At 37.0% G+C, this 26,066-nt stretch overlaps 1 protein-coding gene across 1 annotated transcript in view; it reads right to left on the reverse strand.

Annotated features, from left to right (window-relative positions):
- The window catches only part of LOC150079223 (DDB1- and CUL4-associated factor 17-like), a 260,750-nt gene that overhangs the window by 220,196 nt on the left and 14,488 nt on the right, over positions 1–26,066 (reverse strand). The window contains exon 3 of the mRNA XM_090382995.1: positions 22,550–22,591. Within this exon, the coding sequence (XP_090239121.1) occupies positions 22,550–22,591 (42 nt within the window). The remainder of the gene's footprint in view (positions 1–22,549; positions 22,592–26,066) is intronic.

A 26,066-nucleotide genomic window follows, 5' to 3' on the forward strand; every position in this document is an offset into this window, starting at 1 on the left:
TTCAGGTTAACTCTTCCCCATCTCTTCCATCATGCGGTACAACAGATGACCTTTTTGAGGTTAGGATGAACATCACGGCAAGATTCAATCTTCCTTACATTTTGAGGGTACAGCTTTCAAAGGTGTTTGCAGGCCGGCTGCAAGTTAGTACACCGGACCAGACCGAACCGAACCGAACCTATTGGTAATTCTTTAAGAGGCTTCCGGATCAGCTAGTGTATAATCTTGCTACCTCTACTCTGCCAGATAGTGACTGGAGGGAGTCCGAGTAGTGTGAATGCAGGGGGCATTGTCGAGGCCACGTTATCTTAAGGAATCTGGATATATTCTTACCATGTTTACCCATATCCAAAAATTTCATTACTTCATACAGCATGTCCCCCCACTTTTTCTTACTATTCAATACACTGTGGCTGACCGGGCTAGCCAGGTGGGTAAAGTGCCTGCCTGGCAACCCCAAGGTCGTGGGTTCGAATCCCGCCTCGGGCTTGGATCAAAGTACTGCAAAAACTTTGGGAGGTGCACTATGGCCACAGAAGCCGATGCGCCAACAACTACCAAAAAAAAAAAAAAAAAAATACACTGTGAATTGTCAAACTAATAGAGTAAGCTTACCTGCGAAAAGATCTAAAACTCCCAAACATTTCCTAGTTCATTTCACAAATATACGTGGTCTCAATTCTAATTTCAACGATATCCATTTCCACTTGCAGTCTGTCAAACCCCATGTACTTTTTCTGACAGAATCTCAGTTATCAGTTAATTCAAATACTGCTCATCTCAGTTACCCAAATTATTCACTGTATGATTTCTTTCGCCTCAAAGGTGGTACTTGTACGTATGTCAGTTCCGATATTCCCTGTAAGAGAATTGATAATTTTGAATCTCCTCTCTTCGATCTTCTCTGGCTTAAAATCTCTCTACCTTGTACTGCCAAATTCATCTGCTGTCTCTACTGTTCTAACAACTCCACTAATCACTTGGAGCTCTTTGACTTCCTCTCTTTGCAACTTGACTTTCTCCAGTCCAACATTCCTAAAGTGAGGTAATTTTCCTTGGTGATTTTAATGTTCACAACTCCACCTGGCTTCCATTTTCCAGTCATACTGACCCAGCTGGTCGAGATGCTGAGGCTTTTGCAATTTATAATGACTTGCACAGATTGTTCATTTACCTACAAGAATACCAGACAATCCTAACCATACAGCCAACACACTTGGTCTTTTTCTCACAAACAACCCTTCTAAGTACACGGTCGAAGTGAGTGGTCCTTTAGGCACCTCAGATCACAAATTAGTGATTGTCTCTTCTCCAATGGAGTCTTTATCTCATGGCTATTCCCAACCTTGTATTGTTTGTCATTACAAGAATGCAAAATGGGATGACCTGCAAGATTTCTTTTCTTCTTTTCCTCAGTCGGACTACTGTTTCAAAATTTCTGATGTCAACGTTTGGCTGATCATGTCAGTGAAATTACTCTTGTAGGAATGGAATCCTTTTTTTCCACTTTAAAATCTCGTCCTTTATTTAAACCTTGGTTTTTCAATAAATGTGCTAAGGCTGTTCAAGAGAAGAATGTTGCATATCGTAATTGGCTTGTTTCCAATTCTTCAGTTTCATTTTCTGCCTACACCAAAGCTCGCAACTATTGGAATGCAGTCATTAATCAGTCCAAACTAGATTTTGAACAGGCTAAGAGTAGAAAATTTGCTTCTTGCCCTAATGGTAGCCAAGCATTCTGGTCTCTTTCCAAAGCTATTGGCTGCAACTTTTGTCTATCTCTGCTCCCACCTCTGTCAAAACGAGAATAAAGCCAAGAATAAAGCTGACCTGCTAGCATCCCATTTTACTTCCAACTCATGTATTAATGATCTTGGTAAAACATACTCCCACCATTCCCAACACGCTCCATTCAATGCCTTCTGTAGTCTTCCATCAAAAGGATGTCAGAAGGATTATGACAAATCTCGATGCCAAGAAAGTTCCAGGTCCTGATGGTATTTCTCCACTTGTTCTCAAAACCTGTGCTCCTGAATTCCTCCTGTTCTTTACTGCCTTTTCTCACTTTTTTATTTGAAAGGTGTTTTTCCTTCTGCTTGGAAATTTGCTCATATCCAGCCAGTTTCTAAAAAGGGTGACAAGTCTCTCCCATCCAATTATCGTCCCATTGAAATTACTTCTACACTTCCTAAGTAATGGAAAAATCAATTAACCGTCAACTCTTAAACTACCTAGAAATCTTCCATCTGATCAAGATCGCCAGTATGGATTCCGTCAGTGTCGATCCACTGGTGATATTCTGGCTTATGTTACTCATTTATGGACAAATTCAACGGAAAAGTTTGGTGAAACACAAGTAGTTGATCTTGACATCTCAAAGGCTTTTGATCGTGTTTGGCATAAAGGTCTTCTAAACAAGCTTCCATCTTATGGTTTGCCTACTGTTTTTTGTAATTGGTTATCCACTTTTCTCTGATCGCTCACTGAGGGTGATGGTAAATGGCTCTCTGTCGTCTAACTTTGCTGGTGTCCTCCAAGGTTCAGTTCTTTACCCCCCCCCCCCCCCCCCAATCTTTTCCTCTTATATATTAATGACTTTCTTCCATTGACTGGAAATCCTATCCATAGTTTTGCCGATGATAGCAGATTGCATTCCACATTCCATTTTGAAAAACCTTACCCTGCTCAATCAGCTTCAATTTCTTGAATATCCACTACCAATTCCTTAAATGCGGATCTATAGGTAATTCTCCAGTGGGGCAAAGACAACTTAGTTGATTTAAATCCTTCTAAAAGGATTTAAATCAACTAAGTTTTGATATCTTGCAAAAAGGATTCTTTTGCTCCTATGTTGTCTTTGGTGACCCTCCAATTTCTAGGCAAAATGATATATCTCTTTTAGGGATTACCCTGACTTCTAATCTCTCTTGGCACAAGCACAGGACAAATATTGCTTCCTCTGCATCTAAAAAACTTGGTTTTCTCTTTCGCTCTCAGCATTACTTTTCTTCCAAACAGCTGTTCACTCTGTACAAATCGCAAATCCACCCTACCATGAAATATTGTTCTCACATCTGGGGTTGTGCCCTGGTGCCCCCAAAACCTCTCTCAGGCTTCTAGATTCCATTCAGAAGAGGGCAGTTAGGTTAATTAATGACTCATCTCTAACAGAGTCTCTCCAGTCTTTGTCTCATAGATTTACTGTTTCTGCTGCATGCCTTTTCTACAGATACTTCCATGGGCACTGTTCTTCTGAATTGGCTTCTATAATTCCAGCTCTCTCTTTCAAAACAGTCCGAACACGTGCCACCACCACCACCAGCCACCATCCATTTACTGTCCAACTTCAAACTCACAGAACCAACTTTTCATCTTCCTCATTTATTCATTCAACTGCTGTTTTCTGGAACAACCTTCCTTCATATTACAGTCTACAGAAATTCAAGTCTAATGTCAAGAAATATCTTCTTTGTCTTCTCAACCTCCAACCAAAGCATTGTACTAAGTACTATGGGTTCTAGTATCTCTCGTGTTTGGGGTTTTCATAAAAAAAAAAAAAAAAATACAATAAGGAAAAAAACGCAGGAATGATATATACACACACAAAACATTGCCTATCCTCTTACAAATCACACATTCATTTGATACTACAAAATATAGTAATTCCAAAGCTTTACAAAAACAAGTCCAAATTACGTCCAGGAAAAATGTAAATGTTAGCCAAAAACATACCCACACAAAAGTGAATATACTAACAAGTGCATCACTGAGCGGATAAACTTTTTTTTTTTTTTTTTTTGGTAGTTGTTGGCGCATAGGCTTCTGTGGCCATAATGCACCTCCCAAGGTTTTTTTTTGCAGTACTTTGATCCAAGCCTGAGACGGGAATCGAACCCGCGACCTTTGGGTTGCCAGGCAGGCACTTTACCCACCCGGCTAGCCCGGTCGGCTGCGGATAAACTGCAGTGGTTCCTAAACTGCATTCCAGCACTTTGGTGTGCCATGACCATCTTCCAGTGTTTCAGAAGATTAAAAATTACTCCACTGAGTTCAATGGTGATCACTCCAAGTTTTGCAAAAATAATATCTTTTAACTCGAAGTTTGACTCAGGCAACAAAAATTTAGGAACCACCGTGGTGGGTGGGGGGAGGAGGCATAAACAAATCTTTTCCCTCTGCACTACCCACAGAATCTTTTCTCACAATCTATTGAGACAGGAGCAATAATTGTTATGATCTTTTGTTTAAAAAGACTGGATTGAATTGCATATAGCTAAAGGCAGAAAATGTTCAGAATGCAAAATTTTAATATACAAATATAATGTCTGCTTGGTGGGACTGTCAGTAACCCCAGAGTATATGCAAAGCCAGAAATACTGCACTAGAGTATACTGGAGGAGGTGACCATCCAGGTTTGAACCAACATAAGCAGGAGTCAAGGTGTGGCACCCACATCACACAGGGAACTGGTTGACCATCCATGTCACTACGCAATACTAGGTAGTAGATGACTCTCAGCACCTAATGTGTTCCACTACTTTGCTTATTGCTGACTTGAAATGGTGAAAACCATGTTTAGTCTCCGGAGCAAAGTTCCAACACCCCACCAGCCATCTTTTCTATCATGCGGTATGAGTAACGTGTTTTAAGGATACAGTACCATCAGGGCAAAATACAATATTTCTTACATTTCAAGGGTATAACTTTAAAATGGTTCCTGCAGGCCAGTTGCTAATGACCAGAAGGAGTTTCAATAGTATGTATGTGGAAGGCACTATCAAAACCACATAATATCAGGAACCAGTACATTTTTGCTGTGTTGTTGTAGTAGTCATAGCAAACGATGCAAGAAAGCAAGTTTATATAGTATCAGCCAAAAAAAATAAAAAAAACAGTTCACCCATCAGTACCCTCCAAGAATTTGTCTAGGTCTCCCTTTAATTTATTCAACAGATGGAAGCCTGTTCCAACAATTAACCACCTGCTGGTACAAACCCATCCTGCAACCTCAACTTCCTCAACATTAATTTTTTTCCCCTCATGTGAGTAGTCTCTGCAAGTGGAAGAATACCATTAACATTCAGCTTATTCAATCCATTCAAGGATTTAAACACTTCAATCAGATCTCCCCGTAGGTGCCTGGTCTCGAGATGCTGCAATTGGCAGAACTGAAGCCTTTTCTAGGTAAGAGCACCCTTTTGTTCCATTCACCAATCTGGCTGCTCTTCTCTGCATTCATTCCAGCAGATCTATATCCTTCCTAAAGTGAGGCCTCCAGACCTGTATACAGTACACAAGATTCAGTCTAACCATGCCCTTATACAATGGGATAATCACCTCTTCATCCTTTCTAGCAAAGTTTCTGTATATCAATAACAAAACCCTATGAGCTGTCCTGGCAACATGTCTGCACTGTCAGAGAATTTCATGCCTGACTGAATTACTCCCAGTCTTTTTCATTCTCTACTATTCTGAGTGTATATCTCACAGTTGATTAGTTATTCTGGGTTACTGCTACCCATGTGCAGTACCTTGCATTTGTCAACATTAAACTTCAACTGCCATTTCTCAGCTCCATCAACCAAATTTTCCTAGATCTTGTTGCAATAGCTCATCTTGATGACTGTTGTTAACCATCCTTATAACCTTTGTATCATTTGAAAGTTTAGACATTAAGTCTGATATACCTTCATCAATATCACTGAAAAACATTGAAATCAACAATGGACCCAGCACTGAACCCTGGGGCATTCCACTAATAACATTAGTCCACGAAGAGCAGTGCCCATTGATAACTGCTCTCTTTTTTTCTTCTACTTAACCATCCCTTTATCCATAGTAGAATTTTGCCCTTAATGCCACATTGCTCCAGTTTGTATAGCAGTTTTCAATAAGGTATTGTAACAGCTGTTATTAGTGCTGGAAACTCACTACTCGAATGCTAACTTACAATCAGACAGACAATGTGGATTTAAACAGGGAAACTCCACTGAGGAAACAATGAATTACATAGTCAAAACAGTAACTACAGCAGAAAAAAACTTACGTGCTTGCCATATCAGTAGACTTTGATGTCCTATGTGGCCCAGCATACTTTGCAAATTGCAATATGCTGGAATACCACAAAATCTGTAAGATAATACAAGATGTGCGGAAGTTTGCCTTTAGCCAGCGAGTGGTTGGTTGGTGGAACAGACTTCCATCCTTTGTTGTGGAAGTTGATAGCCTAAATAAATTTAAGTCTGACCTGGACAGGTACCTGGAACAAACGGAGGGGTGAAATGGGAGCGTGTTTTTTTTTTTTTTTGGCTGATGCTGCATAAGCTTGCTTTCTTGCATCATATGCCTCTACTAATGCTAATGCTAAGATTACCTCAGAGACAGAGTGGTATCGGTCAATACCACTGCATCACTATAAAATTGACACGAGATTAAATCCAGGGTTGAGTGCTGAGTCCCTGCTCCTGGAACCTGGTGCTGGACACAGGCCCAACAGACAGATGACCTTGTCTTGCTTGTTAAGGCCAATAACAAGGCTGTTTTGGAACGGCGTGCCAATTTAGCAATCAATACCCCCAGTATATACTTGCCCAGGCAGTGGGCAGGTACACATACACACACTAACAATATCCAGCCGGAAAACTAAATCAATTCTTTAGAAGGTAACTTGAACAGATGTCCAGATTAAAACAGCATATAAGCTCATTATCAAATAATATTTGATAATAAGTTAACCTTCTACCCATATCTTGTAAACATAACTAAAAAAGTTAGGAACTGTGATGGTATGATTGATAGGATCAGCTGTCCTGACTGGGAACTAAAAAGGAGGACATTTGCACTTATCTGCAAGCAGAGCCGGCCAGTCCAATAGGCGAACCTAGGCGGTTGCCTAGGATGCAAAGGTCCTAGGGGTGCATTCCAACAAAATGTAATTTATTTTAGTGGATAAAAAAAAATAATTATTTAAATTAAATAAGGTAATAATTATTTCTAAATAAAGAAATAAACATTACCTAAATATTTTATCAAATATTAAGAATATATTTAAAAAACAGATTGATTTACAGCATAATCCTTGATGGCTTTATGACATTATTTATGATATTATGAACAGAGTACAACTGAGGGGCAAATTTTAAGTCTTGCCTAGGATGCATGAAGCCCTTGGGCCGGCTCTGTCTACATGTATTCTTCCTAGTTATTACCTATGGCACAAGCATGGTACCACAGAGTTACTCCAGACAGAAAAAAAAAAGAAGCTAAAGTCCACACAGAGGATTATACTTTTAACTATCAACCACAAGAGCATGCTGCACTGTCAGTATACCTGCTTTACAGGTACTGACAGGTATACTGCCATTAGACTTAGAAGTAATTAGAAGAGGCCTCTATTATGCCTGAAGAAGCAAATCCCAACTAACATCTTAGGAATTGAAAGAGTTGGTTTATGCATGGTTACTGCACATACATCATTTCTACTACCAAGGTAGTATTGAATGCATCATTTAATTATATCTCATATTGTGAATACCTTCACAACAAGTGGCCGAGGTATGGCACTGCCTGGAATAAGTAACGCTTCACCAGTGGAGAAGAGTAATGTTACTTATTCTTGGCGGATACCACCACCCAGATGGCACAGTTTCGAAGCTTGTTGGCTTACTCATCAGTGAGTGAGCAGGTTTTTGCAATAATGACAACCCTGTTATGAAGTATAAATCCACAACACGAGAGATGCTTGATAGTGTGCACAGTTTAATCAAAAAATATTTCTTGGCTAAATGCCAAGAAATGTGGAGGGTTGAGTCCATGTCCTTTATGACTGCTCCAATTACCAACCCCAAAAATGTAGACTTATCTCCCAGACTGGACCAATAAATTGCAGAGATGAGCAGTTACTCAACTCTGAAGTGCATTACATGGTCTTCTCTGAGTTTGCTCAGAACATTTTTCAGACCTGTGAAGCAACCATGCTATGCCAACACAGATGTGACCGCCTGCACTTAGACAAGAATACCAACCTGATTGTATACCTACCTAAGTAGAAAACCCCAAATGAGAATGGCCTGTCGGAACGCATTTCCCACACAGTCAGAATGTATGTGAAATATTTTTGATGTTATTAGTAGCATGTATGTTTATGTGTATTATATTTATGTCCCTTTATATTTTATGTATACCTATATTTGTTATGGATGAGTATATGTTACTGAATGAATGGATAAAGTTGGAGTATAAGTAGGTATAATCTGTGTCAATGTATGTGTTCTGGCTATATGTGTGTGATTGTCCTGTTGTGGCTGAGCTCTCATGGTCTTGGCTAAGGGCATATTGCAAGTATAATCAGGTAAAGACACCATGTCTGAATGTCAGTCAACTCTGGTAGGAGCTCTCCATTGCATCCACTTTGCTGGACATGGCTGAGAGCTTGTGTCTGTATGCATATTTGGTGGAAAATGTCAATCTAACCCTGGTTGTAGCTCTATCACATCCACATTGCCGTGCCTGATTGAGAGATTGTGTCTGTGCACGTTTGGTGGAAAATGTCAGTCTAACCTTGGTTGGAACTCTCTGTCATGTCTGTGTTGCTGGATGTGATTGAGAGCTTGTGTCTGTGTGCACCTCTGATGGAAAGGTGAAACTCCTCCACCCCCTTATGTGCCTCTCCATTCTATGCATAGGTGAATATCCAAGTGTGTGAAATGGCTACAGCTGAGCCCTAGTGGTCTTTGCTGTGGGAAAAGGCTCGCACAAGTAGTTATAAGAATAATGTGCATACATGACAGTCTATGCCTTGATTGGCACTCTCGATTGCGTCCATGTTTCAGATGTGATTGAGAGTTCATATCTGTATGCATGTGTGAAAACGGTAAAAGATATTTGACTGTAAATGGGTATGTCTGGGTGTGTGAATACCTATTCACACACCCAAAATAGGTAACTGAATAGATATTCACACATCCAGAAAAAAAAAAAAAAAAAATGTGATTGTACACTATACTGAGTTAAATTGGTGTGTGAGAATGATGAGCACAAAAGACCATCTAAACTGCACCCTGAATTTGTATATAAAAAAAAAAGTGCACCATTCTGCAGGTTAAGTAGTATAGATGTGGGTGAATGCTAGGTCTCCTGAGAAACTATGCGGCGACTTATTGAATGTTTGCAAGTAGTAGTATTACAAAAAAAAAAGTGATTGTAATGAATGCCTTCTTACATTCATTGATAATGAATGTAAGAAGGCAAATGTATGAGTGCAAATTGTGCTTTTTTCCAGTCTGCCACTAAATATTTCAAAAAAAATGCTGACATTGTGCCTACCCTCCTTTGAAGCATGGCATAGGACCAGCTGCAGCTGGCCTGGCTGGTATGGGATTTCAAACAGAGAAGTGTTGTCCATTCACAGCATGCCCTATGACTTTACTCCCCCTTTATTACCTATTTCCCTTCCCCACCTCCCACCTACACATCTTGCCTGGTGAACTCTACCACCACAACCTTTTTCTGTTTTTGACAGTACCCCCATGGAAGGTGGGCTCCCCCATTAGGGCACCCCTTTGTCCCTTAAACTCCTACTTCTAGGTGGAAAGTCTTCCTATCATCCACCTCCTTTTACCTTCATCCCCTTTTTTCCAACACCTGAACTATATTCCCACCCTCCCTTTCCAACAAAAGTTTCCAGCGTGTTTTTTTTTACTCTGAGGTCCTCCCTGGCAAGCTCAGGGAGGACCCCCCAGAGCTGTCCAGGGTTCACCCCAGCCAGAGACTTCTTTATTCCCTACTACAACCAGCCTACCTCCACGGGGTAATGGACAGGCAATGTGGGGTCCCACTAGGGGCTTGATTGACTGATTGATTGTTTAGTGGTTTTATGGCACATCAGCATCATAAGCTATATAATGGGGCAAGTCAATCCTCGCATCAGGGGGCCCTGCAGTTAAATGGCCAGAGGAACAACAGACCAGCACAACTCAACACTACACTATACAGACTATACTAAAACTTCACTATTCTCTGGCCTTTACAGAGTTTGTACTGTGTCACACAGTTTATTATGCAGAGTTGGGAGAGACTCCAGTCTGACCGTAACCTAATTTCCAGCACTTAATTTTTTTTTATATATATATATATAGGCCCTAGCCACTGAAATCTTAGGAAACTAGGTGGCAGGGCCTGCCAAAGTATGAACTTCTACTGTGATCCCTCTATGTCTGACCTACCTCCTCAGGAGAAGTGTGGGCAATGGGGGGGGGATTTTAGTCAACAGCTAAAAGGTCAGAGAAACAGAAAAACAAGACATTACACAACAAAACAACACACTTACACTATTTAGTAAAATCTCTGACCTTCACAGAGTACACAGTGCAGAGATAGGAGAAACTCCTGGTGCTGTTAGACCAAAAAAAAAAAAAAACCACTTACCCCTTCTATTTAAGCGTATCAGATCCCTGTAAAAACAATCTCTCCTGTTACCAAGCAAAGACCATGGTGAGAAAAATTCTATCTCATGAGCCCTACACAGTCTCTGCAGGGCTGAATTGTTTCACAGGACTTCCATCAAGTACTTCCTCTTATCATGTCTGGGCAGAATTGTAGACACTTTCAAATTTAACCCCAACTTGCAACCTTTTCTCAGCATTGCAGTGCCTATTAAGTAAGTCCTCAGATCTCTTAGTCTTAATATCATTAGTGCCAACATGTACAACAATATAACTTTTCATGCCTTAATAGAGGATATCTACAACATCATCTATTTTTGCCTCCGGCGGATATACCCTGGTCCTATTCCACCTATTCTTTTTTGCACAATATATTTCCCTAACAACAGAGCCTCTGACAATAACTACCTCCTATGGAACCAGTGCGTTCTGCTTTGGGAATTGCTGCTTTGTTGCCTAATGTGCAAGTATAAGCTCTGGCATCAAGGTGGGCAGCTAAGAGGTTGATGGACCCCCAAGTTAGCTGCTTCAAGAGCATCCACCTCCATTCTAAAAGCTCTCATAAATGTCCATCATGAACACTGAGTTCATGCCAAATCTCTCTTTGCAATAAAAGTACACAAAGGCATCCCTCCTTAGCTGTATCATGTCTCATTCCAGATAGTCTGCAAACGCCAAACAAATAGCGCATTTTGTAAATCCATGATTCGTAGGAGAACCACAGCTTTCAGTTCTCCCTTGAGCCACAGCACTCAAACTACTTTGAGCCCTTCACTTTGCTGCAATATACAGCAGGCCCCCGTTATAATGTGGTTCGCTTTACGCTGATTCACTATAGCGCTGTTCTTATATTATAACCCATATCTGACATAACGCTGTCACAGATCACTATAACGCTCTTTTACAGATTGCATTTTTGACATATTTAACGAAATTGTTTCATTTGATGGAGTCGATAGCTTGAAAATGAATAGCAAAACAGAAATAAAACGTTTCCCACGCTCAGTGAAATTTCCTTGCATGCTAATTTAATTGCGGTACAGTGACTTGTTACGTAGTTCCGAAATCAACATTTCATAAAATGATCAAATATATTGCTTGTAACATTTGCGTTATATGCATTTATCCAAAGTCTAGTCATCACTCAGTACCGGCCAGGTGGGAAGGAGTAGCAGTGCATAGCACACGCTTCTTGATTAGACCGGGGTTCGAGACCGTCACCACCAAATACGGAGGATGCGGAAAGGTCAGGGAATGACCACCGCATATCCCGGAGCAATATGGCATTAGTTGCTAATGCTCCTAAAAAACCAAATAACAATAACAAACAAATAACACTCAGTTCCGTATTAGACATCGTGCAAAACGGACAGTTTACTTGAACATTGTATCTTAATTAATGCAACCAACGCAGTTACATTTTCGAAGAGTTAATAATGGCCGATAAGAATGAAAAAGCAACAACGTCTCAGCACAGTACGAAGACTATAAATGTAAGAAAAAGACTGAATTTGAAAATTAAATTAGACATTTTGAAGCGAATCGATTCCGGTCAAAGACAAGCGGATGTCTGCCATAATTTAAGACTTGTTTAACTGTAAGAACAATTATAAAAAAATATAAAAAGAATTAATTTTAGCAGCGGGAAAGATAGCTGTTCCACTGAAAGCAATCAGGGCTAGGCCAGCTATTAGGATTGAAATGGAAAGACTTTATTAACTAATTTTATTGAAGATAATATCCAATGCAGAATTCAGTTAAGTTAAATATTATTAAAAAAAAAAAAAAAAAAGAGAGAGAGAGAGAGAGAGAGAGAGAGATTAGCCAATATGATGATCTGAAGAAAACTCATCAAAAGAAAAAAAAAAAAAAATGTGGAACCATTTAAAACTAGTAAGGGCTGGTTGAATAGATTTAAAATCCAGGGAGAAGCTGCAAGTGCAGAAGGCGCCGAAACTTTCAAAAAAGAACTTGTTAAAATTATTGAAGAGGGATATTATGTGTTATACTTCTCAACAAGTTTTTAACATAGATGAAGCAGGACTTTTGTGGAAATAAATGCCTAAAAGAAGTTTCATATTGAAAGAAGAAAAAAACATGCCAGGTTTCAAAGCGGCGAAGGATCGGTTGACTTTATTGTAGGGTGGTAATGCTGCAGGGATTTAAAATTAATACCCCTTTTAAAATACCCCTTTTAGTTTATTTGGAAGAGGGCCCAAGTTCTACCCAAAATCGACACATTTTTCACGATTAAATTCATTAATTAAATTAAATCAATTTAGATCAATTAAATTCATGATTTTAATTGGAATTTTAAATTTAATTTTGATACGTAAGTAGCTATCACATAATTATATACGTATGTATGCAGAATATTTCATATGTACAAATATTTGAATAGTAAATATTCTGACCGACATTTGTGCATCTTTTCACTACCGTTTATTATTGATTAGGAAATATCCTATGGCACCGACCGCAACTCACAAATACATATGTTACCTTATAGGAATGCGGCGCTCGCTTTGCACTCTGTTTTTATGGAACGAATTATCAGCGTTAAGCGGAGGTCACCTGTATTTCTCATTCCACCAGTCATAGATGTGAATCTCCCTTGAGTCACAGCACTCAAACTACTGTGAGCCCTTCGCTTTGCTGCCCTAGTCTGAGGCAAGATTTCTGTTTAAATTCAATTTAATTTGAGAATACTATGCTTAACTAATAGACACCTAAATGCAATGATAACACTATTCTATTCACAGGTTATGTAACAATAATATTTTTATGCAAGAAAGCTATGGTATTTTATATATATGCCAAGTCTTGTTATTAGAACTATCAAGCTACCTATTTACCACAATTAAAACACTACAATTCCTTTGTAGACGTCATGAGGTATATTCACGCCAAATCACCAATACAAAGGCTCTAAGAATATTAAATTGTAATTTACAAAAAATCTGTAGCTAAATTTTAAAATAAGCTAATGAACATGACTAGGACTATTAATACTATTTATTGAACCCAATTTAATATTTTAATTAAGAAAAAAACAGCAAAACATTCCTAAAGTTGAAACTAAACCGCTTCAACCTGTCAAATATCCACCACCAATTTCTTAAATATCAACCTCCAAGTAATTCTCCAATGGAGCAAAGAAAACTTAGTGAAATTCAATCCTCCTAAAACTCATGTTACATCCTCTCTCATTTCTTGCAAAAGAGTCTACCACTCCCATGCTAATCTGCAATGACACTCAAATTTCTGGACAAAATCACATATTTCTCTATTACCAAACTTTGTCACTTTTGGCATAAGTACATCACGAATATCACTTCCTCTGCATCAAAAACAGTTTCCTTTTTCACTCTCAGTTCCATCTAATTTTTCCTCGGTAAGCAGAATGAATATCACTTTTCGCTTACCTTATACTGTTGCACAGCTGGTCTCCATACAAAAAAATTAATGATTATTACTGCATGTGATTTTTACACATGAATTGGAAAATAAACAATTTAACATCAGGTAATAATTATTACATTAAACTGATTTTACAAAAATAAAATTAACTTTATAAAAACCATTCCAATTTTAATAAATTACAGAGTGAATATTTGGAAAATAATCTTTATATGCCTTCCATTCATCCTTAAATGACAGTAAGACAATGTGATCTCTTACTGGTGAGGGTTAAGAGGTACATTTTGCCCAAAAAATAATTTTTATGAATTGTCTGTGGTGTGGTTCTTCCAAATTTTCCTGCACATATGGTTTCTAACAGATATAAATCATAATTTGTATTCCAGCAACAAAAATTTCAGGAGACCTCAAGAGGCTGAGAACCAGGTGCAGTCATGTTCTGCTGAATTTGAGAATGTAGTGTGTGCTCAAAATCTTTAGTGCATGGCACTTCTAAAACCACTGAAAGCTGCACATCTGCCATACAGATGTGCAGCTTGCAGAGAACATTGCTCTCAGCATTACTTTTCTTCTAACCATTAATATTCACAAATTTAAAATCCATCATATCGTGGAAAATTGTTTCCATATCTGGGGTGTTCTCCATGACGGTCTGATTTCAGTACTTGTCACTCATTTGGAGGGATCTGGGTTCAATTCCCATCTATGGCTGGAGGAATAACCTCCTACCACAAAAATTTTTCTCCCTTATCAGTGTTAGAGTGGTTTCAATTTGTTTCTCATTAAAGTATATCTAGTTTTGATTCCATCTATAATTAACAGAATAACTCGCACAGGATTTTCCTGTGAAAGTTATTCCAACTTTTATAGCCCATACAACATGCAAATCAGCATGTGAACTCAGTCCTGTTTCACACACTTCTACAATTATAATGCACAATGGCACAATATAGCCTAAGTTGCTGATGTGTATAAAAGCCAACAGCAACAATATTTTTCAAGCACCTAGACTCCATTCAGAAGGAGCCAGTCATAATAATTATTGCCCATCTCTTATGACCATTCTCTGCCTTGTAGACATTCAGTATCTGCTGCATGCCCTTTTCTAAAGATACTTTCATGAGCACTGTGCTTTTAAACTGGCATCCATAATTCCACTGCTCTCTCTCTTCCAAACCAGTCTGAACACATGCCTCAAACTGGTCAATATACATTCGTCGTTCAACTCCATACTCACAGAGCTAACTTTTCTTTTTACTCATTTATCTCTGCTACTTCTGTTTTCTGGAACAACCTTCCTTCATGTATATTTGCTGAAAATTACAATCTACAAAAACTTAAATTTAATGTCAACCAGTACCTTCTGTCTTCTTAACCTCTAACCTATAGAGAGTACCAAGTACTATATATTCTAATACTTCTCAGGTTTAGGATTTTGACCAAAAAAGAAAAAAAAAAAAAAACATGTTCTCAAATCTGCAGTTGGGGAGGAATTACTGTATAGTAACTTTTAATGCTGATCATAAACGCAGAAAATTTTCTAAATTAAATTAAAGAAACAGATGAAGAAAATAAACTATGAATAATACTATTCTGAAGTAATTTTAACATTAAAAATGCAACTGACATTATCAGTGGGGCCGTGACTAAAGTATTGTCTAAGTGCGTGAACTAGGGCTTACAATACCGGGATCCCGGTCATTTTTTGACGGTATTAAAATACCGGTATTGATACAAAAAAATGTTGGTTTTTCAGTACTAATTTTAAAAAAATAATTGCTTATAATTTAATCACATAAAAGGCTATAAAATCACCTTTATGTGATTATGACGTTATCTCTACTAGCAAATGTTCGATAAATCATCGATAGGACACCATGCAACATTGCAACCTGTCCACAATTCTCGGACAACTTCATGTCTGACCTTATCATAACTCCCAAGTCCCATTCCTCCCCTACTGACTTTTTAGTTCGGCTCCACCAAGTGTATAAGTTATTTTAGGGTTGCTATTGCCCAGGTTGACCTTGCATTTTGCTGAATTAAAGCATAGCTGCCACTTGTCTGACCATCAGGAAGTCTATCTAGGTCACTCTGAAGAAGCTCTGCTTGGCGGCAATCATTAAGTATTCTATTGGTCTTTACATCATCTGCAAGTTTATACCTCACGCCCCCCCATCTCTTCATAGATGTCACTATGAAGAAACAGCAGTGGTCCCAATACTGATCCTTGGGGAACCCCGCTTCTTACATTAACCCAATTTGAGGATAATCATTTATCACAACACCCTATCTGGTGCCCTCAAGCCATCGTGCTATCCATCTAAGGATTTTCCCTATGATTCCAGCCTGCTCCAACTTATAAAGTAACCACTCAAGTGAGACTGAGTCAAATGCTTTGCTGAAATCCAAATAAACAATGTCGAAATTATTCCCTAAATCCAGCTCACGAGTGACCTGTCAAAAAGGTTATCCAGATTTGTCAAACATGATTTTCCCTTTACAAAACCATGCTGTGTATCCTACAGAATTCCATTTCCATCTAAACGATCCTGAATTCCATTTTCATCTAAATGATCCTGAATTCCACCCTTGATCATTGCCTCCATGATTTTCCGTACTACTGAAGTTAGACTGGCTGGTTGGTAATTTCCTGTTACACTCATAGAACCACCTTTATGTTCCGATTTACACCAATCCAATGGAATCTGCTGAGTCCAGTGATGCTCTCCTAACTAGCCTTAATGTTTCAATGCACTCACTTGCCGCCTCCTTTAAGATTATAGGGTGCATATATGCCATCAACCACAGGAGTCTTACTCACCTATAGGTGCGAAAGTTTTCTCATTAAATAATCATTTGAAATTTCAACATCATTAATTACATTTTTTTCAACCTCACTTCCATAATATCTCATTGACACAAAAGGATTTTTTTTTTTTTAATGTAAATATCAATGCAAAGTTGAGTTCACCTGCAACTTCAGTTATATTATCTAATACTGTCCCACGTTCATTACATAAGGGTCCAATCTGATTTGTCCTTCTGTTCTTTGCATTTATATATGAGAAGAAATCTTTAACTGCAATCTTTGCTCTCTTCTTTATTCCTTATCCCCACTCTTTGCTCTCTCCCAGACTCAGTAAAGATACTATGGTGAAAATTATACTTCGCTGAATAAAACATCTTTCTCCTTCAGAAAATGATGAACATAATTCAACCATGGAAGACCAACATGGAACAGAACATCAGTGTTCTGCAAATTCTTTCCGAAATAAGAAATTGTCTGACTCCAATGAGATTTTAAAAGATGAACTTGAGTCGGAAATTAATGAAATACTTTTTAACTATTTTTGCTAAAAAAGTTCAAAGCCCAGAAAATATGGACTGAGATTGTCTACAATTATCTCAGTTGTTTGTTTGTTTGTTATTTGGTTTTTAGGAGCATTAGCAACCAAGGCCATATTGCTCCAGGGATATGTGGTGGTCATTCCCTGACCTTTCCACATCCTCCATATTTGGTGGTCATGGGCTCAAACCCCGGTCTAATCAAGAAGCGTGTGCTATGCACTGCTGCTCCTACCCACCTGGCTACAGAGATGCCGATTATCTCAGTACCAGAATAGAATCCAAAAGACCATTTTCTGCTGCTAATCTAATACTGTATGTACCAAAATTAGATCCATTTTAAACACATACTACTGATTGCTTATGTTGCTTAAGAGCTCACTTTATTCAGACAGGTAGTGTGGATGCTTAAACATAACTAAACTTTGCAGTAACAATATGTATTTTTTTGTTTTTAGAATAACTGCATTTTAATGATTTTTTTCAGAATATTTATTATTGCAATAAATATTTATTTAAAACTTGAATTCAAGTAATTACAGTACTTTTTTTTTTTCCTTACTTTATTGCACCTAACTGTCATCAAAATTTATTGAGAAAAACGTTTGTTTTTGGAATACCGGTATCCAGTTTCGTAAATTAAAAATACCGAAATACCGGTGTTAAGATTTTGACCAGTATTGTAAGCCCTAGTATGAACAATGTCTGGAAAAAAAAAAAGTAGTAGCCAGCTTGCATGCACTGCTAGGAGGCTACCAGATGATGTTTTCATTTTTGGAAATTAAATTACTACTCATCCAAAAGAAGCTACTTTTAAAGACATGGATGAGAATGCTATTGTGAATTTCCTTCCAAATATTAAGCAATGAGAATTCGACCAGTTTGATGAGCTATGAGAAGATGACGTGAATTCTACTGAAGAAAGCCCAACAGATTTGACTCCCCTATACTGACTACCAAAGAAATGCAGAAAGCCTTTTCTCTAATAGAAGGGGCCTTAAGGCTTCAGAGGATGTTCCAAGAGTATTAACCACGAGGTGTGAAAAATGCCTTGTGTTTCAGTTGTTAAAATCATAAAGAAAAATGTAATAAATCAAAATAGCAATCTCTATATTTTTTAAAACTGAAAAATAAGTAAACTTTCAACACCAAAGGTACATAATTTTACTTTCTTATATGAGGGGTATCAAAAGTTCATACCCTTACCTATAAATAATAGCCTTATAAAGATGAAACTTCACAGGAACTTTAATTCTTTTCTATGTACTCTCCATGTATAGTAACACATTTCTCCCATATACGGATCAGTTGTTTAATGCTTTGATAATAGAAGTCCACACTTTTTTTGCCCGAAACCATGATTCAGCTTCATTGATAACTTCCTGAGATGACTCAAAGTGGCGTCCCCACAATGGTTTCTTTATTTCTCGAAACAAAAGGTCTGACGGTACTATGTCAGGAGAATAGTGGTGCAGTAATTCGAAGCTTCACACAAATCCAACAGTTGGTGAGAACATTGCATTCAACATTGCTTCTGCAAAGGTGTCAGCAATCTTGAAACCCATCGTGCAGAAACCTTAGACATATGCAGATGGTCATGTAAAATGCTGTGGGCAGATCCATAACTAATTCCCACTGCATTTGTGATGAAATGAATTGTCACATCTGTCACTCGGCACCAGCTGCTCAACCTCTGCAAACATCTCACTGTCAGTGGATGTTGATGGTCTTCCTTCTCTTGGCTCGTCAAAGACACTTGTACGACTACACTGGAACTCCCATTTCCACTTTTTTACGGTGTCATAGGTTGGACAATTCTGCCCATACACAGCTTTCATTTCTTCGTCAATTTCCTGAGCTTTCTTGCTCTGCAAATGCAGAAACTTGATCACTGCTCGATACTCCACTTTTTCAACCCCACGGTGTCCTTCCTCAGATTCCGGGCTCCACCTCTGGTGTACGATCACCTATAGGAATGAAATTTCACATATCAGTTATTGAATATGTATACAACTTATATTAAAAACAGCATCTTCGAACCCAATTTATGATCTAGGTCAACGTACGAACTTTTTGATACCTCCCCCCCCCCCCTTGTATTAACTCTAGACAGTAGAAGGGGTTAATATTTAGCTGGTGCAGCGAATTCATCGGCATGTAGTGAATTTTATACAGCAATCACTTGTTTTGGGAGGTAGGAGACAAGAAATATTTTAAAATAGGAAAATTTTAAATTTTATTCTTAATTCTGATATTATATTGCATAACAAGATAAAAAAAAAAACATTAGAAACAAGAGTCTTACTATAAAAAAAAAAATAATAATAATCTTGATTATCCATGGCCAAATCTTGGGGTAGCAAAGTAGACCTAAAAAAAAAAAAATTTTAAAACTCTATGGAAAATTAAGATAGCAATGGTGGTTTTTTGATGAAAATGGTATCACAAAGAATTTTTTTTTTTATGGCTATACTTTTTCATTTAAAAACAATTAATCATGCAGATTGGAAATGAGTACAATAGCATAGGACTACTAAAATTCACACCAATGTAATTCTTATAGATATTTACATATTTATGTTTTTCTGTTTTTATTGTACAGAATACAATGGGGCAACAGCTAATGGGTTAATTTCAAAAATTTCAAAATATTCACTGTACACATGTACAAACATAATATACCTGTACAGTACAATCATGCTGATTATATGCTGCAACAGAATTAAAATATGTGCAACAATAAAATATAGCATAGGATACAACTGTCATAACTCCTATCTTATTATTTTGAATGGTTTTCTATGGAATTTTGGTATTAATGTAACAACACAATCCTCACTAGTGGACATCTTTTCTGGAAAAATATCGTGCCAACACCGAACTTAAAATTTCTCATTATTCCCTGATCCACGAGATGAATATCAAAGATTTTGTAGCAAATATGTAACAACAACATTGGAAACTGAAATAGTTTCTGCTGGTGGATGAGCTGCACAGTTTTCAAGCAAAAACCAAGATTTTTACATCACCTGATAATCCAATGTTCTGGAAGGGCCTAGCTTCCATTATAAAATGATGATTACACTAATGATCCATGCAGGTTTGTTTGCATGGATCACGCAACATATGGAAAAGTTTACAATTATATGGGCAATTTTAATACCTTTAAAGGCATAGTGGGGGAGTTTACATTCTTCCCAATCACAAGAAGCTTGTGGGTGTCTGCATCATGTGGTAATCTCCCCCCCCCCCCGCCACATCTGGACTCCACATCTGATGCTGATTTTCATCATTAGAAATTAAAGTATGACACAGGGATACTTCAGTTTCTAAACAATGTCAAAATACACCTGTTTCATCAACATTATAGATTAGCTCTAAACTAAGATTATTATTTACACCATTTCAAGAAATCCTTGCAAAAATTTCTCTACAGCTTCATGACTGGCAGAAATTTTTACCCAGGCAATCTAAGATATCAAAGCAGTGACATGTTTTAAATTCTAAATTATTATTTTTAATAATTAATTAATTATTATTTATTATTATTATTATTATTTATTTTAATTATTATTATTTACACCATTTCAAGAAATCCTTGCAAAAATTTCTCTACAGCTTCATGACTGGCAGAAATTTTTACCCAGGCAATCTAAGATATCAAAGCAGTGACATGTTTTAAATTCTACAACCATTCAGTACAACTTGTGGGTGCCTGCATCACGTGTTAATCTGTTAGTTAAAGAGGTTAAAGTTAAAGAGGTTAATACTCTGGACTCCAAATCTGATGCTGATTTTCATCATTAGAAATTAAAGTATGACACAGGGATACTTGAGTTTCTAAACAATGTTAAAATACACCTGTTTCATCAACATTATAGATTAGCTCTAAACTAAGATTATTATTTACACCATTTCAAGAAATCCTTGCAAAAATTTCTCTACAGCTTCATGACTGGCAGAAATTTTTACCCAGGCAATCTAAGATATCAAAGCAGTGACATGTTTTAAATTCTAAATTATTATTTTTAATAATTAATTAATTATTATTTATTATTATTATTATTATTTATTTTAATTATTATTATTTACACCATTTCAAGAAATCCTTGCAAAAATTTCTCTACAGCTTCATGACTGGCAGAAATTTTTACCCAGGCAATCTAAGATATCAAAGCAGTGACATGTTTTAAATTCTACAACCATTCAGTACAACTTGTGGGTGCCTGCATCACGTGTTAATCTGTTAGTTAAAGAGGTTAAAGTTAAAGAGGTTAATACTCTGGACTCCAAATCTGATGCTGATTTTCATCATTAGAAATTAAAGTATGACACAGGGATACTTGAGTTTCTAAACAATGTTAAAATACACCTGTTTCATCAACATTATATTTTAGCTCTAAACTAAGATTATTATTTACACCATTTCAAGAAATCCTTGCAAAAATTTCTCTACAGCTTCATGGCTGGCAGAAAGTTTTCCCCCTGGCAATCTAAAATATCAAAGCAGTGACATGTTTTGAATTTCTACAACCATTCAGTAGAACAATCACAGTTGTCTTCACTTTTAATTTCATCATGGTAGACCTTTGCTTTTTCCATCAACACAGGTCCAAACAGATGAATCCTTCATTTCTTTGCTGGCAGAACTACTAATACAATACTATCTGAATTGCTGTTATGCTTTCCTTTGAGCTATATGTGCTACTGAGTCACTTTCAGTAAAATAAATAATTTTTTTTTTCCCTTTTGGGCATTTGTATTGATATTGTTGTTCTTTGCAGAGTTTGGTGTTACAACGCCAAACTCTGCAAAGTTGAGATGCTAATACAATGATCTAACTTCCTTAAACCCACCAATTTTTGATAGATATGAGCTTCTTTGAGCTTCACTACCACTTGAATTAGCTTCAAGAGCTTCTAGACATTGTCTTCTCTTTTATTCCCATTATAGGGTGTTGACAAATGGGAGAAAATTAACTTTTTGTTCTTTACTTCCATCTGCAGGGATGGAAGTAAAGAACAAAAATATCCAGAAATAAGAAATCTGCCTGAGATAAAAAAAAAAAAATTATGGAATAGTCCTGCTATTGTATATACTATTCCATTTATCATTTCAATATCTGTTTTAAAAAAAAGAGATATTTTCTATATTCAAATAGCTAATTAAATTCTCTTTCTTTTTAAGAAATGTTACAACTTAACTTTCTTAGAATCCAATTAATGTAAACCAAATTATGGAGTATGAATGAATATTTAATTGCAAAAAAAAAAAAAAAAAATATATATATATATATATATATATACATATATTACTACACAAGTAAAAACATTACTTACATAGTGAAACAAGTTCTGTAATTGTCAAAATATAATTTTCCACTATTAAAAAAATATATATTTATATATTAGTTAGCAGGCACAGTACAGACAACAGAATTTTCAACATTAATTAAAGAATAAAGAGGTTAAATCTTCAGCATTCTTAAATTATTGATGAAGCTAAATTCATGATAAAAAAATTTAAAAATTAAAATAATTTAAAACATTTATTAGTTTTAGTTTACACTCACCCCATCCCCTGTCATCTCAATAACAGACAATGTATTAAGAGTTTTAATATAAAAGTGAACCAACAAGAACAAATAAGTTTTTGCAAAAAAGGTACTTAGAAACTACTTAAATAGTAATTGACATAGACCAAAAATTTGTTGGAATTTTTGGCCTGAGACAGTAACAAACTACCATTTATTTTACTGGTACCAGTGAAAATAAAGGCACACATTGGATGAACTCCATTTTCTGGGAACTGAAATTTTAAACAATACTTAAGAAAGAACTGACAAAATTTCCAGTTGATTCTGTTTGAAATTTTCAAAATACTGGGTAGTGGTATCTATTAAAGTGAGTTGTCTAATACCAACCACTCACTGCTTGAAAACAGTGAGGGCAAGCAGATAGATAAGTCAATTGCTACGGTCAATTTTATGGAGAGGTTTGTACAAGTGTGAGACCAGTATTTAGTAATAAACAGTTATGCCTTCAAGGAGAGATTCAATTAACTGTCCACATTTATCTGTCTAAAGTGATCTCCACACTGAATAATGTACATTAAAATCTCCTGAAAGGAGGAAGGGAGGGGTCAGGTTTGTTTGTTTGGTTGGTTGGTTTTTTTTTTTTAGGAGCATTAGCAACTAAGGCCATATTGCTCCGGGATATGCGGTGGTGATTCCTTGACCTTTCCGCATCCTCCGTATTTGGTGGTGACGGGCTCGAACCCCGGTCTAAACAAGAAGCGTGTGCTGCGCACTGCTGCTCCTTCCCACCTGGCTACGGAGGCGCCGGGGGGGGGGGGTCAGTAACTGTGTAACAAGGGTCTTCAAGATCATTTATAGTGCATGGATGATTTGGTGAGAAGCATAGGGAAACAAGGGTGAAAGCAAAAACAGATATGTATCCAGGCAGCACCTCTTGCCTGAATGCACATCAGGTTTCTGTCAGCATCAGCAAGTAGGAGTCTGTCAGCAGGTAAGAATTTTAAGCTTTATGTTAATTATGTTAATATATCTGTTTTCTTTTTTATATCTGCTTTATGTTAATTATGTTAATATATCTGGATTTACTTATGTTAATATATCTGTTTTCTATTGTAATGGTAATTTAAACTTAATACTTTAGACTTAAAATTCACATTTAATTAATAATTTTGTAATTGTAATAATGTAACTGTTATTGTAATAGAATCAAATTTGTAACCCTTTCTATTGTTTTGTCCCCCAATAGCATGGTCTGATGATGGGTATAAGCAAGATGCTTGAAACATCACTTTAATGTATAGTAGATTAGGTAATTGCTTAATAAACTATATTATTAATTTTATATGGTATATGAGTGGTATTAAACATAATAATAATATTAATGGAAAACAACCATGTAACACCCTTCCATAACTATATTGGTCAAACGTTACCGTACAGTATATTAAAAACTACTCTTGAATCATATTTATCATATTTTTTGCACATATAATGATTGGTAAAAGGAAATCAAATAAATGATGCATCTCTCATTTTAATTAAGTTCACTGTCATATTGTAATGCATGCTAATAATTAAATTAACTTGAAAGATGCAATTAAGGGCACTAAGAGAGAACAAAAGATAACATACCAACTGTTTGCTATACTGAAGGTTGCTTGTTGTTTTTGTTTTTTTGGTTTCTAGGAGCATTAGCAACTAAGGCCATATTGCTCCGGGATGTGCGGTGGTCATTTCCTGACCTTTCCGCATCCTCCGTATTTGGTGGTGACGGGCTCGAACCCCGGTCTAATCAAGAAGCGTGTACTATGCACTGCTGCTCCTTCCCACCTGGCTATGGAGGCGCCTACTGAAGGTTGCAGAGAATAAAAAAGACCTGGGGTAATTTTGCAGTCATATGCAAAATTAGCTATAAATTTGAATCCCCAATGGGACAATTCATGGGGTTTAGTCCACGATATACAACAATTTTGCCAGTAAAGATAAGAAAATAATTATTCCAATGTATAAGGCAATGGTTAACCTACATATCAGCACAAACTTCCAGACCTATGTGCCATATATGTCGGGAAGTTTCATTTTAGGATATGGATCTGTTAGCATGAGTGTAAAGAAGCACATTGAGATTAGTGAGATGCACAAATGAATAACAAAATAAGGGAGCACTTACCGAGAGTGACCTCAGTTGTATAAATTGCAGCATCCTCAGTTCTATAAATTGCAGACGGAAGGTTTTTAGGTAGTTTAAGAATTGGTGGTTAATTGATTTCTCCATTACTTTAGAAAGAGTAAAAGTAATTGCAATGGGACGATAACTGGATGGGAGGGATTTGTCACCCTTTTTAGGAACTGGCAGGATATAAGCAAATTTCCAAACAGAAGGAAAAACACCTTTGGAATAAGAAAGTGAAAAAAGCCGGCAAAGAATAGGAGTAAGTTCAGGAGCACAGGTTTTGAGAACAAGTGGAGAAATACCATCGGGACCTGAAGCTTTCTTAGCATCAAGATTCGTCAAAATCCTTCTGATACCCTTTTGACGGAAGACCACAGGAGGCATTGAATGGAGAGCATTGGGAATGGTGGAGGTGTTTTACCAAGATCATTAATACATGATTTGGAAGAAAAATGGGATGCTAGCAGGTCAGCTTTATCCTTGGCTGAAGTGACAACAGAACCATCTGGTTTGGACAGAGGTGGGAGCAGAGATGGGCAAAGGTTGCGGCTAAAAGAGACCAGAATGCTCAGCTACCATTAGGGCAAGAAGCACCTTTTCTACTCTTAGCCTGTTCAAACTCTAGTTTGGACTGATTAATAACTGCTTTATAATTGTTGCAAGCTTTGGTGTAGGCAGAAAATGACACTGAAGAATTAGAAACAAGCAGATTACAATATGCAACGTTCGTCTCTTGAACAGCCCTAACACATTTATTGGAAAACCAAGGTTTAGATAAAGGACAGGATTTTAAAGTGGAGTGTGGGATAAAGGATTCCATTCCTGCAAGAATAATTTCACTGACACGATCTGAGCAAACGTTGATATCAGAAGTTTTGAAACAGTAATCCGACCAAGGAAAAGAAGAAAAGAAATCTCGCAGGTCATTCCATTTTGCATTCTTGTAATGACAAAAAATACGAGGTTGGGAATAGCCATGAGATAAAGACTCCATTGGAGAAGAGACAATCACCAATTTGTGATCTGAGCTGCCTAAAGGACCACTCACTTCGACAGTGTACTTAGAAGGGTTGTTTGTGAGAAAAAGACCAAGTGTGTTGGCTGTATGGTTAGGATTGTCCTGTATTCTTGCAGGTAAATGAAAAAT

The sequence above is a fragment of the Mastigoproctus giganteus genome, chromosome 10 (genome assembly GCF_048544385.1).
Source record: "Mastigoproctus giganteus isolate SK-2022 chromosome 10, ASM4854438v1, whole genome shotgun sequence".
NCBI classification, from domain to species: domain Eukaryota; kingdom Metazoa; phylum Arthropoda; class Arachnida; order Uropygi; family Thelyphonidae; genus Mastigoproctus; species Mastigoproctus giganteus.